The sequence below is a fragment of the Tauraco erythrolophus genome, chromosome 16 (assembly GCF_009769465.1).
Source record: "Tauraco erythrolophus isolate bTauEry1 chromosome 16, bTauEry1.pri, whole genome shotgun sequence".
NCBI lineage: Eukaryota > Metazoa > Chordata > Aves > Musophagiformes > Musophagidae > Tauraco > Tauraco erythrolophus.
This window is the reverse complement of record NC_141480.1, coordinates 1,348,031-1,364,077: the sequence shown is the minus strand read 5'-3', so window position 1 is coordinate 1,364,077 and position 16,047 is coordinate 1,348,031. Positions and strand designations below refer to the sequence as shown.

General features: G+C 60.1%; 1 protein-coding gene across 5 annotated transcripts in view; it reads left to right on the top strand.

The window, feature by feature from the left end:
• Positions 1-312: 312 nt before the first annotated feature.
• Positions 313-16,047, top strand: part of ARHGAP26 (Rho GTPase activating protein 26) — a 141,568-nt gene continuing 125,833 nt past the window's right edge. For all 5 annotated transcript variants that reach the window (XM_086621834.1, XM_086621833.1, XM_086621832.1 and 2 more), the window contains exon 1: positions 313-466. In XM_086621834.1, coding sequence (XP_086477960.1) covers positions 313-466 — 154 coding nt within the window. The remainder of the gene's footprint in view (positions 467-16,047) is intronic.

Genomic DNA, 16,047 nt, shown 5'->3' with positions numbered 1-16,047 from the left:
GCGGCGGCGGCGGCGCGAGCGGGCGGGCGGCGCGCGGGCCCTGCCCGGGCGGCGGCAGCAGCTCCGCCCTCGCCCGCCGAGCCCGAGCGCTCCGCACCGCCCGCCCGGCACCGCTCCGCTCCGCACGGCCCGGCACGCCACGGCCCGGCCGCTCCCGGGGCGCGCCCGCGGCTGCGCCAGCTCCGCGGAGAGGCGGGCCCGCGCTTCGGCTTAAAAAAAACCCATTTTGTTTGTTTTCGTGGGTTTTTTTTAATTTGTTTGTAATTTTTTTTTTTTTTTTTTGGCGGCGGTCGGTGCGCGGGTGCGGCGAGCATGGGGCTGCCGGCGCTGGAGTTCAGCGAGTGCTGCCTGGACAGTCCGCAGTTCCGGGAGCGGCTCCGCTCCCACGAGGCCGAGCTGGAGAAGACCAACAAGTTCATCAAGGAGCTCATCAAGGACGGGAAGTCGCTCGTCGCTGCCCTCAAGAGTAAGTGAGGGGCCGGGGGCGGCCCTGCCGGGGCCCCGCGCCCTCCGGGCGGCCCCCCGGTACCGGCCCCGTGCAGCCTGTGCGGTCCGCCTGCCCGCGGTCCCGCCTGGCGCGTCGTTGCCCATCCTGGTCTGTGGCCTCCTGGTCCATCACGGGCCACCTGCTCCCGCCCGTGGCCTCCGCAGCCGTTGTGGCGTGGCTGGTCCGTCGGGACGCGGTCCTGGTGCACCGGGGCACGCGTGGTCCGTCGGGACGTGCCTGGTCCTGGTGCACCGGGGCACGCGTGGTCCGTCGGGACGTGCCTGGTCCTGGTGCACCGGGACACGTGTGGTCCGTCGGGACGTGGTTCTGGTGCACCAGGTCCCAGTCCGTGCCCTCGGGGCTGGGTCCCTGGGAGGTGGTCTGGATGGGGTGGTGGGTAGGTGCCTGTGTTCCCCCCCGGTGTCCTCTGTCCCCTCTGGGGGATGCCCGGTGCCCCCTTTCCTGGTCTCCGCCCGGGCTGGCCCCGCTGGTGCCGTCTCCTCCGTCCCCGGCGCGTACGGGGAAGCGGGGGTGGTCGCGGTGTGGGGGAGCCGCGGGCCGGGGGCGAAGCTGCGAACCGCCGCTCTGTGGTGGGGGCTGTGCGGGACGGGGACGCTGCCACGCGGGCTGCAGCCCCGCGGCTGGGGAGACCCTCGCCCGTGGCCAGCGGCGTCCCGGTTCCCACTGGTGCCCAGGCTGGGCTGGCCCCCGTGCCCACGGCCGGGGCCACCTCTGCATGGCTGCCCACCGCCGCGGTTGGGTGGGCTGTGGGTGGGCCGCTCCCCGAACAGTGGCTCTGCTCCTGCCATGGGTCATTTGGGTGTTTTTTTTCCTTTATTTTTTAAGGTTTTTTTTTTTCCCAAATCACGGCTCGGTTTCTCATCTGGGAGATTTGCTGTGCCAAGCGTGGTGGCAGCATGAGTTGTCACCTCTCCGAGATAGCCCTGACCTGCTGCGGTTCAGTGCCATGGGGCGGTGGGACAGGAGAGGGGCACGTCCACGCACACTCTTGTTGTGGAGCCCTCCGTGGTATCACCTGTGGTGCATCAGCTTGGCCTTGGGGATGTGGTAGGGTTATTTTGGGAGTTGAGGCGTGGCAGTGTCACCCCCGGGATGCGCGGGCAGGTGATGCTCTGGCTCAGCCCCCCACCCCATCCTGTCCTGGGAGGGATGAGCTGCAGCCGTGGGGCTGATTTCTGCTCCCTCGTCTGCAGGTCTCACGCTGAACCCCATGGATACACTTCTCCTGTGCCAGAGTAGCAGCAGGTAACATCTGGATTACAGGGACCCCCATCATACCAATTCTTGGTGGTTTGGGTTAAAAAAACCCCACCAAACCAAAAAACTGTCGGTACGCTTATGGTTCTGCAGGTCTGAGCCGTGCGTTTTCCTGTCGAGCTGCAAGGCAGCCTGTGCCTGGCCCTGCCTGGAGCGGTCGTTTTGTCACAGAGCGTGTCCTACAGCGTCATTCTTCACTGAAAATAAGTTGTCGGAATTAACTGGTGGGTCCCGTGGGTGTTCGCCTCTGGGCTTAGTCAGCGGGCACTTCTAGCGGGTTGCTTGGCAGGTGCTGGCCGAGGGGGCTGGCTGTGCCCTCGTCCTGGTCATGCTGCACGGCAGATATTTTTGGGTGTGCTGAGCCACGACGTGCTCGCGGCTGCTGGTGGGCTCCTCTTCCTGGGGCCAGGGCCATGCTGCACAGCCCCGGGGCCGCCCGCGCCGGGGCAGGAAGAAAGCTCGCCGGCCTCCGGAGATAAGGATGTTTTATGGCTGAATTGTTTTGTAGCCTCTATTGAATGCGTTCCTGGATTAGACCTTAATTCCTGTGCAGGGCTGGGGTGTGTTCCACTGATGCCCAGGCTGAGGTCGGTAGGGGCACGAATAATGGCAATTCTGCTGGAGCGTTAATTAATGCCCAAGCACTGGCGCTGCCCAGCATTGTGGCACACTCCCCGCAGAGGTGGTCTGCAGGGTGCTTTGGTGGAAGGTTTGGGGCTGCATGGGAGGGATGAGTGTCCCCTCCTCGATTGTGGTGCTTGGCCACTCTCTGTGTGCAGCCCCTTCACCAGCTGCGTGGCCGCTGGTGAGCCATGATGTCTCTGACTTCTCTAGTGGAGAGACCTGGTGCAGGACGGGATCTGGCCCAGCTCTTCCCACACCCTTGGTGGGCAACGGGTCTGAGGTCTGGCCACGTTGCGTGGGCTATTACAGACCATCTGGGTGTCCGCCTGAGCACGGATGGAGATGCTCCAGGGGTGGAGAGCTGCTGTGTTGCTTCTTGCCGGGTGTTGTTCCCGTTTGAGTACCGCAGGTGTTTGGGAGGGCACTGCTGTGAGCCAGTGCAGGTGGTACCCAGTGACTGTTCCTGGCAACGACCAGGTGCTCACTTCTCTTACGCAGCTTTTCTTTTCCTCCGGTGTCTCCAAGCAGTCTGTCTCCCCATGGCTGGGCAGGGTGGTCTTATGTTGCTGCTGGCATCTCCTCCATCCATGCTCTTTGGCCATTGTGGAGGGTGCAGGGATGTGGGGCCGGGCTGGCCCAGGGTGTAGCAAACCCCCGGCTCGGGCACGCTGCCCCTGGAGTGAGGGGCTCAGAGGGTGGGTCTTGGCACAGTGAGGTGGCCTACAACCAAAGTTACTTGAAGTCTTGGCAATATCCTCTCTCATTTTCCTTCCTCTTTCATTTTCTGCTGAATGTTTCACATCCTCTTTTTAAGACAGACATGAAGGGAACGTAACTCTTTGTGTGTCGGCGAGGTGGAGGGGTGGCTTGGTTGGGGCTATGTCACGGTTACACGATGGTGAGGAAGATGCAGGAGGGAGGAAGGTGCAGGAGGAAGGAGGAACCCTCCGCAGCTCTGGGCAGAAGCGCTCTCCTATTCCCCACCACCCTGTTTGGACCCTTACAGCCCCCACGCCGCTGACACCAGCGTGGCAGGAGCGGTGTGCAGGAACGGTGAGGCTCGTGTAAAGGCACATAAGAAAGTGTCTCTCTGGGTTTGGTGGAGGAGCTGTTCTGCAGCTACTCTGCTTTTGCCCCCTGTGCAGGTATGGAGAGAAATGGTCCTGATTCATGGTGCTTTTGTCCTTTGTTTAAAGAAAAATTCAGAGTTTGAAAATAATCCTTATTTGCTGAAGGGCTGGTCTTGCTAAATATCCTCTGATGCTGAGGACATCTCTGGAATGTGTGCGTATATATATAAATATATGTGTGTGTGTATATATATGTGTGTGTATATATATATATATATAAAAATACTTTCCCCCCACCCCCAGTGGGTATCTGTGCCTGTTCCTGTTGTCTGTCTTTGCTGCTTGGCTGGTATTAGGAGTGACCTGCTTTTCAGCAAAACGTGTCCCCCTTCCTCCCCTGTACACCATACATAAATTATTCAGAAAGTTTTGCAAATGCAAAGACCTCAAGTGAGACATAAATAATGAACTGGAAGCTTGGATGCCGTGAAACTTTTCTCCAGCAAAGCTGCTGTGGTGACCACCAGTACCAGGGTTACAGAACCTTCTTGCCCCTTTGCGTGTCCCCTGTGCCCGCGACACGGGGCAGGCAGGGAGCTGTGTCCCGGCCGGCGGCTGCTCCCAGTACGGCGGCTGCCCGTGGTGCCAGCATTGCCTCCAGCCCCTCCGCTGTGCTCGAGGGGCTTGTCAAGCCCATCACCCAGATGGCGATGCAGAGATGCTTTGCAGCTTGCTTTGGAAAACGAGCAGCACGCGTAACGATGGAGGATGTGGGGGTGCGGGTGGCTGGCAGCCATCGCCTCCCCCGTGCCACTGTGGGGGGTTGAATGGGGACACCCTCCTCCTCCTCCTTCCCACGGTCCCGGGGTCTCCCTGTGCTGGGTGCCCGTGGTGATGGGGCTGTGGCGGGCCGTGGGCTGTCGTCTGCTCTGGGCGCTGGGGCTGCCGTCGGTGCCCTGCCACGTTTCTGCTCTTGTTTTGTTTTGTGTTTTCCTCCAACTCCCAGGCACTAATTTGAAGCCGCCGAACTCGTCCACGCCCCGGCCGCTGCCGCGCTCCCACGTCGCAGGCTGCAATTTGCGGGGCTGGCGGGGGCTCTGCAAACCCCCTCCCCGCGAGGGGTGCGAGGGCCGGACCCTGGCTGGGCTGTGCCATGCCTGGGGCTCCTGTGGGAAGGGCAGAGGTGCCCACTCTCCTGAAAGGTGCAGCTGGGCTGGTTTGGGGTTTTGGGTTGTTTTTCGGCCGGATCACTGCGGAGCTGTGGCCGGGCGGTGAGGAGGGGCAGGACTGACGGGGGATGCGGGGAAGGGGTGATACCTCTCGCTGAAACCGAGCCCTTTTGAAATGTATGTGCCTGCGGCTGTGGTGCCGCGGTGCTGTACCCAGAGCTGGCACCAGCACCGCAGCCGCAGCTCGCCTGGAAGCGAAAGTGAAACTTTTGTCCAGTGTTTAACCTGAGCAGTTAATTCCCTTTTGATACAAACAAGGCTTGGGCTGGCAATAAGGAAACATTTTGGTCTCTGGCTGATACCTTCAGGCCCTTCTGCCCCAGCCAACTTTGCTACTGTTGATGCCTTTCCCTGCTGGCTCTGCACACCCGCCGGTTCGGCACACTCGCTGCCCCTGGAGCGGCACCCCGAGCACAGTGAGTCTGGGGGTGGCCCCAGTTCGGGTGGGTAGAGCTGCCCAGCTCAATGGGCAGGTAGATGACATGATGCCGTGCACTCGAAATGTCCTTGTTTGCCTCCCCAGGGTGGAAGCCCTCGGGTGTGCTGGAGGAAGAGCCATGCCCTGGGCTGCTCTCTAACCCGGTGCTGTCTGGTGCGACGGGTCCGTGAGCCCCAGTGCTGCAGGCGTCCGCCAGCACTGGGCAGGAGAAACCTGAAGCCCTTCTTGGGTTGTTTTCATCCTTCTGGTCCCTGAAGTAAGCAGTAAGAGCCCAAAGCTTCCCATCGCCTGTGCACAGAGGAGAGGAGGGATGGAGATACAGAGGTTTAGCTCTGGCCTTTCCAGGAATGACCCGTGTTTTTGCAGGTGTGAGTGTTAATGGTTGGAGATGTGCTCCTGGCTAGGAGACAGCTGAACTTCTGCAGGCTTGGGCTTGGGTGAAACGTAGTGCTATGCTTTCTGGAGGATGCACAAATTAAAATAGGCCCCTAGTTGAGTGACCGTGGGTGCTTGCATTCAGTTCTGCTCCGGTTGTGCCATCAGAGATGGTGTTTGGTGGCCACCTACGAGCGACGATGGGGCGCGAGGGCTGCCCAGGCGAGTCACGCCGCGCTTGCTGCGCAGCCCCCGTCGCCTCTTCCAAGTGCCAAGGAAATTGTTGCCTCCCGGTGAGGAATATTTCCCGGGACTCGGTGTCAGCACCGCGTCTGTGCAGCCAGAAACCCCGGGTCCCCCCTGGGTGGTGGGACCCAGCTTTGCCCAGGGAGCTCGCCCTGCGCTTGGAGGGTTGGGGGGGTCTCTGCTGGCAGCAGTGGGGCACAGCCACCGTGGCCTCTCTGCCTTGGCTGAGCGACCAAACCGCAGTGCTGATCTGGGGGAAAAGCGTGTGGGTTTGAGGTTTGGTTGCTAAGGTGAGTTGCTTCTGATTGTTTTTCCTCCTTCGTTCACCCAGCAAAGGTGTAACGTGGCTTCCCTGTGTCAGGGTGTATTTTCCGCCCCCGTTGCCTTCGGAGGATGGTAGGAAATGTTCGGTGCAGGGAATACTTTGTGCTATGGGAAAGCTACACGGGCTCAACCAGACAGTCCTGCCCCTGTGTCAGCAGGGCCGAAGGCAAGGAGGACTTCTTCCTCCTTTGCATGACCTGTGTGGCTTGTGCAGTCACATATTTAATAACTTGTCTGGTATTTTATTCAAACGAGGAGTAATACCAATGATAGTACTCTGCTTTATTTTCAGCACAACTTGAAAGCTCCTCCTCTTCCTCTCTGGTGGAAATGAGCTCCAGGAACGTGTTCCTGCTCGGGACATGCTCTTTGTTTCTGATGGTGGGTCTCCACCGAGAGTCGTGGAGGGACCGGCACGCTTACCCTGCGTGCCTCAGCCTGGTTGTAAGATGGGAAACTCGGGATGCAACAGCCTTTCGCCCTGCCGAGGTGTTGCAGTGATTCACCTGCGTGCTCTGCCCGTGGTCGTGATCCACACGGGAGGCTCCTGATGACATCCCCAGGGATCATTCCCCCCCTGGGGCTGCCTGCGGGTCCCACCCTGCGCAGCCATGACCCCTCGGAGCTGGCGTGTCGGGGGACCGATGGTGAGAGCCACGGTGCCAAGCGGGGTGGGCTCCCCAAGTCCCACGCCAGCCGCCGAGCTGGTGCTGTGGGCAGGCTCTAACCCACAGCTGCCATCTCTGCCACGCTGCAGCTAGATCCGGCCTCTCGGCAGCGCCGGAGAAGGAGGCTGGTGAGCAGAAGGGCTTGGGCGTGCAGGAGAGTGTGTGTTTGTGATTATGTCTTATTAAATTATTCTGACAGAAGGCTCATTAACAGGGCTCAGAGATCTCTTTAATCGGGAGTGTGCCATAGAGCACCTCCGGGCGTGTGTCCCGATACACCGGTGTGGTGGTGGTGTCCGGAGAAGCCACTGGCCCTGTGTGTGCCGCTGCCCGGCTATGGCACTGGCACCGATCAGGTGTCCAATGTTGGGTTAAACTCAACCCTTTTGGGTTGGTGGGGGATGGACTGGGGAACAAACTGAGCGGCAGGGGCTGGGACTGACTGTGCTGCTGAGGCCAGTGTAGCCTGAAAGCGCACGCTGTGTCCGGGGAGAAAAATCTGAGCAGGAGGTGGATGGAGCTGGAGAGGGGGATGGATGCTGGTCTGGAGGGGACGTTTCCCGAGGGCTGGGTGGGATGCCCCGGTGTTCTTCTCATACTTCCAGCATGGAGCAGATTTGCCTGGTTTGGGTCAAGAGGCCGTTTTCCCTAGGCTGCAGATGTGCCAGCACAGCTGCATCTCCTGTCTCCGATTGTTCCTGCGATCCTGAAGCGATGCACGCAGTGTGCATGGCGTTACCTGCGTGCCCCAGGACATGGGTTGGGGGTGGTGGGCTGTTTTGATGGCCTTTTTTTTTTCCTTTCGGGGGTGGCAACTCACAATGACGTTGAAAATGCGTGCGAGGAAATGCCGTTCCCATGGTTGCTGCGGGAAGGGTGGGAGGCAGTGGTGCCGGCGCCTGTCCCCGTGCTTTCTGCAGGTTGGCACACACAGTGCTTCCCTGGCTGATGCCAGCCGGGCAGAAGCCTATGACCTGGATGGAACGAGGTGAGCAGGGTCAACCCTCACAGTGCTGCCGACCCCCTCCCCAGCTGGCAGAGGGGGACCACTGACCCCTCCGCTCTCACCTCCTCCCCGCGGGCACCCTGAAATCATCCTGTGCTACTCTCTGAAACCCAGGGAGCAATGCCATGGCCAGAGCAGGCTCTGTGCACAAAACGGGGCAGGGGCGCTCGGGGGGTTTGCATCCCTCCACCTGAGCAAAGGGGCTTTGGAAGCCCCTGCCTTGCCCGAGCAGCAGCGACGTGGCAAAACAAACGGTGCTGTGGCCGCTCTGGTTTTGGGCAGCCCTTCCGCGCTGTCCGGCAGCGGGAGGACGGGCTGTGCCGGGTGTCTGTCGCTGTGCTTGGGGTATTTTTTGATCCGTCGGTTTTAAGTGGAGCCGAAGGATCCAGGTTCGGATGCGGCGTGATGAGTAGCTGTAGCGTGACCGCGGTGGGCGGGAGGGGAGGCAAAGCGAGGGGGAGCTCGTGCCGAAACCCGCACAGCTTGTTCGCTTCTCGGCTGCTCCGCGTGAATCATCCCTTCCTCCCCCGGGCACGCGAGCGGCTGTCACGGCGGCGCCAAGGCTGTTTTCCCTGTTTTCCTGGCGCGCTCCCCTCTGCCGCCCCGCACCACGAAGGCGCTTCCACCTGCTCCTCTTCATCACTCCGTGCAAGTGCCTGGTGGCCCTGGGCCTGGGGGCTGCACGCTTCTGCCGAGGTGTGATCCTTTGGGCATCGCCCCGGCTCGTAAAAGCAGGGATGGTCCCGAGCGTAGCTTGGAGGAGGCAGGAATTGCGCTCTTCTGCCGCTGCTCCCGCCTGCTGATGGGATCCTGGGGGTCTCGCCGTGTCTGGGGTGTTGCATGTGTGCGGTGGGATGCTCTGCAGAGCTGGGACCACAGTGCAGAGGGGGAAGGGGACGTCTCTGCAGTGATGCCAAGCCGGTTTCTAGCTGGAGTTTGTGGGAAGCAACACCAGCCTCCGGACCATCTGGCTCCTGCACGTGGAGCGGTGGGCGCAGCCACATGGAGGCTGGGGCTGCCTGTGCCAGCGCTGGGGTGAAGGGCTGGCGCGGGGCCTGGGCACTGCTTCCTTGTCCTTCCCCGTGGTTTAGACCCACAGCCGAGGTGTGGTGCTCCCCACAGTACCCCATCACTGGGGCAGGCACCGTGGGCCGGCCGGGGCATTGCCGTGGTGCCCGCTCTGGTGGCCCCTGGCACATGTGCCTTCCTGCCCTGCGCCAGCCCAGCTTGGCGACTCTTTTTTTATTCCCAAAAGACAAAAACGCTCCCTTTGTTCTGCGCTGCAGCGTAAAATAATCTATAAAACCATAAAATAAGAAAATAAGAACTTTTTTTATCTTCTTTCCCAGCTTGCCAGCGGTAGCCATGCCATGCTGCCCGTCCTGCAGCGGGGCCGGCGGAGCAGCCCGGTACCTGCAGCGCTGCCTTCTCGGGGTTCATGTCACGTGCAGTGATGTGCTCGAGGATGTTCCTGCCACCTGCCTTTGGGTGCCGTTATCCCGCTGCGCCCGACGTGCTGCGCGTGTGCCCGCACACGTGTGCGTGTGTCTGCACGCGTGCACACCCGCCTGCTTCCTTCTTTTTAGCGGCTTCTCATCCCGCATCGGTGTCTCAATGAGGGACGTGTAAAGCGTTCGAGTGACCTATAAAATAAGCTGGCGTGCGCCTTTGTAGTAATAGTGCCCGGCAGAGCATCCCTTTGCTGTTTTTCTTTTTTTCTTTTTCTAGCTGAAACAGCGTCTGTCCGGAACGATGCCCTCCCGAGCGCTGGTTGCTTAGCAATGTTTTACAAAAAAAGCCCGGTTGCAGAGCGGAATGGTTGGGTGGCTCTTGCCTGCTTTCCCCTGCTCAGCCCTTCTCTTGCAGGTTTTAGGGGAAGGCCGGGCCCTCGCTCCATCCCCTGGCACCTGGGGCTCTGCTCCTTCCAGCCTGGGAGGCAGATGCTGCCGTGGGGAGCTCTGCTCCGGGACGGGAGCCTCCTGGGAGCGTTTGGCCGAGGGTGGTCTGCAGGGAGCTGGGGAGCATCTCCCGGTGTTGCGTTCCCAACCCTTTCAGTGTCAGTGGCCACGAAGGCTGGGAGAAAGCCCAGGCCACCGATGGCGATGTGCTCTGGGCCATGCATCCCGTTTCTCACCCTTCGTGCCTCCCTGGGCTCCGCTGGACATTGTAATTTTTTTTTATTATTTTTTTTTCCTGCCAAAGCAGGAAAAATTGACTCACTTGCCGGTGATGTTCCTGTGAACGCGGTGGGATTTTTCCTGTTCTTACAGCTGAGGTGGAGGAGCACCGGAGACAAAAGGATTTCCGCAGCCTCCTTGGGAGGAGAAGGAAGCTGGCTGCTGCAAAAGTGCTTCTCGAGGCTCTGGGAGCCGACCCCGTTTTCCTGCCCTGGCTGTGGGCACGCCGGCCCTGGCAAGAGCCGCTGCTGGGGATGTGACACGACCCCTCGGGGTGGCTGCTGAGCCAAGGGGACACACCAGTCATTGCCCCACGCCGTGGGCAGCGTGTGCCGTGGGTTGGCTGCGACGTGCTGGAGAGGGCTCCTGTCCTGCCCGCAGGGATGGGGTGCAGGTCCCTTCCCCACCCGGGGCATGGGGGTCCCCCACGGACCCTGATGCTTTGGCGCCTGCCCCTTGGGAAATCGAGCCCGCTCCCTGCCGGGCTGGCTATTAACTAATTAGGTTTAATAACGAGCTAATCCAAATGCGTGGCTGGTGCTTGGGGCAATCTGCTCCCGGCATGCGCTGTCTGGCCGGGGGCTCTGCCAACGTGCCTTCCATGCCGGGATCCCCCGCCCGGCCAGACCCCCGCCCGCCCTTCTGCTCCGCTAATGGGCACTGCCTCGGTCAGGAGCAAATTTCTTCTGGATTAGTGTCCTGTAAATCGATTAGCTGTCTCGGGCAGGGCATTTTATTCTGATGAAATGTGATTCCAGGCTCCAGTCGATGAATGATTGTGGCAACGAGGGTAAAGTAATCTGCTGCCTTTCCGTGTGTCGTTCCAGGGTTTGGAGAGGAGGGAAGCGGAAAAGGCTCGGAGGAGAAATTATAATTAGCAGGGCAGCACGTTACACTATCTCAGGCTCACCCACGCTCTCCCAGCAAGGGGGCTGGGGGGAAAACGGGGAGCTGTGAGTAAAATGGGGCATTTCCATCGTGCCATCAGAGGCAGTTTACTCCTGGGTGTAAGGCTGGATGTGGTTGCCGGACCTGCTGACGTCCGTGGTAGTGCTGACGTAGTGCCGGCGGCAGAGCGGAGCAGTGACGGGGGCAGCTTGCAGATGGGGGGCAAACGTAGAATTCGAAATCCTTATTGCCTGGAAGAAACTGGGAATAGTCTTTCATGGTTAGCTTACAGCTAAGGGAGCGGGGAGCAGCGGGACAGCCACTCTCCACCGCTGTGCCATCGCTCTCCTGGCGGCAGCGCCGTTCCTCGCCCTAGTTGTGATACGGGGATTTTCACTACTGCTGTTGCACAACATTTTTTGCTCGTGCAGTCGGCTGCCTCTGGAAATGCCAGCCGGGGCAGTAGTTTTCCATTTCATTTCTGTGTCCTTGAAGTTTTCCAGGTGCTTCAGCCATCGCCCACGTTTGCTGTTTCGACGCATCCCTCCTCTGTGTCTGGGCATTGAATACTCACAGTTGATTTTGTTCAGGGACCTTGTCTGCTCCCACCTGAGCTCCCACCCCAAGCCCTAACTCCTGGCCACCTCCCCAGCCCGCCTGCCTGCTGACTTTCTGCCGGCTCAGCCATCGCTTGCCACCACGGCTGCAGGTTGGGGTGGGCTGAAAGGTTCAGCCGTAAAACAACACCAGGATGTGAAGAAAAATAAACATGGGGAAAAGGGCCAGGCATGGCAGTTGGGTGGGGAAGCAGGGAAATCTCATTTTGGTTTGGTTTGGTTTGCTGCTAAGCGTACGAAATGCTCTCTGTGTTCAGGGTCAGCGCAGGAGAGTGGGGTTGGCACCTAGGGGATGCTGCCCTGTCGCCGGGTGTGGATGGGCTGTGCTGGGTGGGCAGCACGTGCCCCACCAGGACCCGTTGGCAGGAATGTTCTGGAAGGCTGTGGGAGGACTGGGATGTTGCTGCATCCATGCAAAGCACCAGGAACCCCACTCCCCGGGCAGTGGGCACAGAGGGCTCTGTGCAGTGCTGGTGGATTGGGCTGTGCCAATCTGGTGTGCTGGTTCCCGACACGGTGATGGGGAGACTGGAAGCTGCCTGCTGGGGTGTTGGTACCCCTATGTTCAGGCCTCTTATCTTCAAAGGCCATCCTGGGGGTCTCGTGGCAGTTCCCAGCCGGTGCTGGGAGGGCTCTGTGCCTTTCTCCAAGCCCCAGCGCTCCTTGCTGGGAGCCAGAACCTGCTCTGGGAGGTGTCTTCCTACAGCTGCAGACATCTGTCTTCTCGGCATCTCCAGGAACGGGAAGCCTTTCCAGGGGTCATTTGCATCATTCATGGGTTTTACATTCCCCTTCCCTGTCCTGGCTGCGGGTCCAGCCAGCTCGCAGGGCTCTGCTGACCTGGCACTTGCAGGCTGCGCTCGCAGCCGGCTCCTGGATTTCTCAAGTCGTTTTTTTTTGTGTCTCTTTCCGTTGCCCCCGCCTGGCATCACCTCTGCCCGCTCTCCGCCGTCTGTGAGCCGAGAGCTGCTGCAGCTCGTTACGCACCTCCTTCCCCTCCACAGATAACCCAGTTAATGAAGAACTGGGGCAGGGCTGAACCGTGCTGGGCTCTAAACCGAGTGCTTCGCTTTGGAGCCGTGACTTCTGAAAAATCCTGCTTGGGCAAGTAGGGAAATAGTCCCGAGTTTCCACGCAGGATGGGATGGACGGAGCCTCCCCACATCTTCCTGTCCTGGAGGGACGGAGAGGCCACTGAGCCCATGGCTGTTTGACAGTTGATGAGCCTGGCACTGGATGAGGGTCCCTTTGGGTGCTACCCTCGGCAGCAGTGAGGACCGCTTCGTTAACCGCTTCGTTAACCCGTCCCTGCTGCCTCGGCCAGTTACTCTCCTGCCAGCAGCATGGGGAGCGGCCACAGCACACGCTGGGTTTCTGAAACGTCTCAGCCACTGCGAGATGAAGGTCTGAGTCACGAAAGTGGCTGCTGGGGTTTCGCTGCAGTAGGAAGCGGTGGGCAAGCGCTAAGAAAAGCCCAGCAGGAAGGATGCGGGGCGACGGTGAGACCCTGCTCAAAGCAGCTGCGGCAAAGCTCCGCTCCGGGCTGACATGGCCAGAAACTGGGAGAGATCAGGGCTGGGTCCGGGTCAGGGGAGTGGGGACAGAAGGGTGAAGGCTCTGATTAACCATCAGCTTCCTCGGACCAGGAGGTGGCTGCTGGAAGCAGAACAGCGACCGGAGCAGCGTGAGCCAAAGGAAGTGGCTCCTTGGCTCCCGCGCTGCCAGAGCCCCGAGCCCCCGCTGCGGGATGTCGCGCCGGGCTGAGCTGTGCCGGTGGGGGCTACTGGCAGCCTGGCCTCCAGCCCCCACCGTGGGCTCGTGTGGAGCGGGTTGCCTAAACACACCTGGCAGGTTTGGACCATCTCTAGCACGGGCGAGGGGAGCAGCAGGCAGGAGCCTGGGGTGCCTCGTGCATCCGTGCCCAGATGTTTCTGAGAGTCCCATGCAGCTCTTGTCTCCCTGAAGTTGTTTTTACTGATTTTTAAAGTTTTCTGTCTTCCCCTGCCCCTCCAAAGGGAGTGACAGCCCCAGCCCACAGCTGTTACAGGTTTCCTTCTTGCTGGTGCTCTCTTTTTTTACCTTTTTTTTTTTTTTTAAATCTGTCTGCTTTCTTCCTCGGCGCGACCTGCCCAGTGATACACAGAGAAGGTCCCACCGCTGCCACCAAACCCTCCTTTTCCCCGCAGCTGGGCTTTTCCCTGCCACCATCGTCAAACAGGGCTGCCGAGGGCAGACATGCCGTGGGTGAGGGTCGCCCTGTGCCCCTGGGAGTCAAACCCCCTCCATCTCTCCAGGAGACCTGATGGTCCTTCCTGCTTCCTTTCCCTTGGATCTTCACTACCTTCTGTCAGGAATCTTGGGAAGCTTTGCAAGAACGTCCTAGCCTGGCAAGGCTCCCAGGATGACTCCCGATGTTATTGATTTGGGGGTGGCAAGATGACGTGGCAGGGTGCTGGGCTGGTGGGCAGCAGGGGGGATGGTTTTAGCCGTGCAGCCGGGTGATCCTTCCACAGGGCGATGGTGTTTTTCTTGAAGCACAGAACTTTTATCTCTTAAAATACCATGGAAATAATTCATGTCTTCAACATGTTACAAGAATCTGATCTGCTCTTTGAGCCCAGTCAGTAGTCCCGTTCATCCGACAATGGGTTCTCTGTCCCTCTGGCAAACGTTTTGCCATACGAAGCCATGCCGAGTGTGTGAAGCGAGGCATGCGGCGATGCCTCGGCTGGGCAGCAGTGCCATGTGCTCCTATGGCCGTGGCAAAAGGCTGAGCAGAAGCCGTGGCACCTCCTGGATCTTCAATCTTGGGGCCATCTCGGACAGACTGTTCTATTTTTCTTGCACTTTAGCACCTCCGAGCAGTTTTGGATTTTTTCCCTTGAAGCATGGTTTGTAGGGTATATGTATTTGTAAGATTTCTATGGCAAAATGAAGTTTTGGGATTTGGCCTCCCTGTGCGCGCTAGTGAGATGTTGTTTGGTGCTATGTTTTGGCTGGAGGCCGTGCATGTGGTGAAGGCACCGAAATGGGGTCAGGGGGTGCTGCGGGGTGATGGCACCGATGCTCTCTGTGCTTCGGGAGGTCCCGTGTGGGGTGAGCACAGGGACTATGCCTGTTCCACCGGTCCTCGGGGTCACCTCCCTCTTGGTGTGACACCCTCACACCTTGATCTCCGGCACATGCCAAGCCAGGGCAGCCTCTCCCAAGGCTTTTGTGGATGAACACGATGGCAGAAGCTGCTGCTGGAGGTAGGATGGTCTCTGCTCGTCATGTTTTACATATTTACTTGAACGATGAGTCGGGGGGAACCTGCCAGCAGCTGCAGTCCCGTCCTAAATCACTGATTAACTCCAGCCGCCTGCTGGAGAAGTTATTTAATAAACAAGTCATTGCTAATTATGTATGAAAGCAGCTTGGGGATTGTGCCGGGTGCGGAGGACCACGGCGTCTCGCAGGAGTGGGGCTTTTGCTGACCTCTGCGGGGAAGCGCAAAGAGGGAGGATTTAAACCTCTTGGAACAAATTAAGCATGGAATGATGCTGCCCCACTGCTTCGTGCCGACCCCAGCAGTCATGGGCTGGGTCCGTGTGGGGCTAAAATTCGATGCTGGTGCTGCAAACGCTGATTGTCAGGCACGAGAGGCTCGTTGCTGAGTTCCTGTGGTGCTGGGGTTTGATCTGAGCATCCCGACCTCGGCAGCGTGGCAGAGCACTTGTGTGCATCTGCGGGCTGGACCCCGTTGGCCGTTCCCAGCTCCGATCTTTCCCGGTTCCCCCATCCCTGGGCGTCCCTTGGGACGTTGCATGACACAGCGGTGGCTTTGCTGCAGTGTTGTACCCGAAGCCCCGGCGCGCCGGGTGGTTGCCAGCAGTGGGTGCTCACTGTGGGGTCAGACACCATATTGCTGCTTTCTAAGCACCCTTGGCGGGCCCTAATCCGGCTGTTTTGGCCACTGATTAGAGCAGCTGTTCCCTGGATTACCCGTTCCAGCTGGCCCCTGCCCACCATGGGGTTGCTCGGTGCTGGCTACTGCGGTGCGGGGAGGTGTGGGGCAGCGGAGCGGGCTGTGCCGTGCCGCGCTTTCCCTGCGGCCAGATGGGGGTTTTCCACTGGTGACCCCCCAGTCTGCCTTCTCGGGGGTCTTGCATCTGGGCACTGCAGGACAGATGCCCCAGCTGGATCCTGCCCTGGCGTTGGTGGAGGAGGCTGCTGACCAGCCACCGAGGTGGTGGTGGAGGTGAACCAGCCCCTGCCACGGCTGCGCACCGTGGGACCCCGCAGAGAGCCTGTGGGGAGCGTGGGGCGAGGAGCTGCCCCTTGGTGTTCCGTGTCCTGCTGCAGTTCCCCCAACCCTCCCTGGGGCTTGCACGCCAGGCTCGTGCCTTGCACGCCGGGCTCACAGTTTGCGTGCAGTGGCTTGCACGGCACAGCGTGTCTGCCCCGGGATCAGCCCACGGCACCCGTGTGTCGCGCTGGTCCCCTTCGGGGCTGGCTGTGGGTGCTGGTAGAAGCAACGGCCGTGGCTGTGCACGGGGCGACGTGCTGGGCTGCAAACCCAGGAGCTGGGTGGTGGCACCTGCGTGGTGAGACCCCAGCAGGCGGTGAGCTGGTGCCCT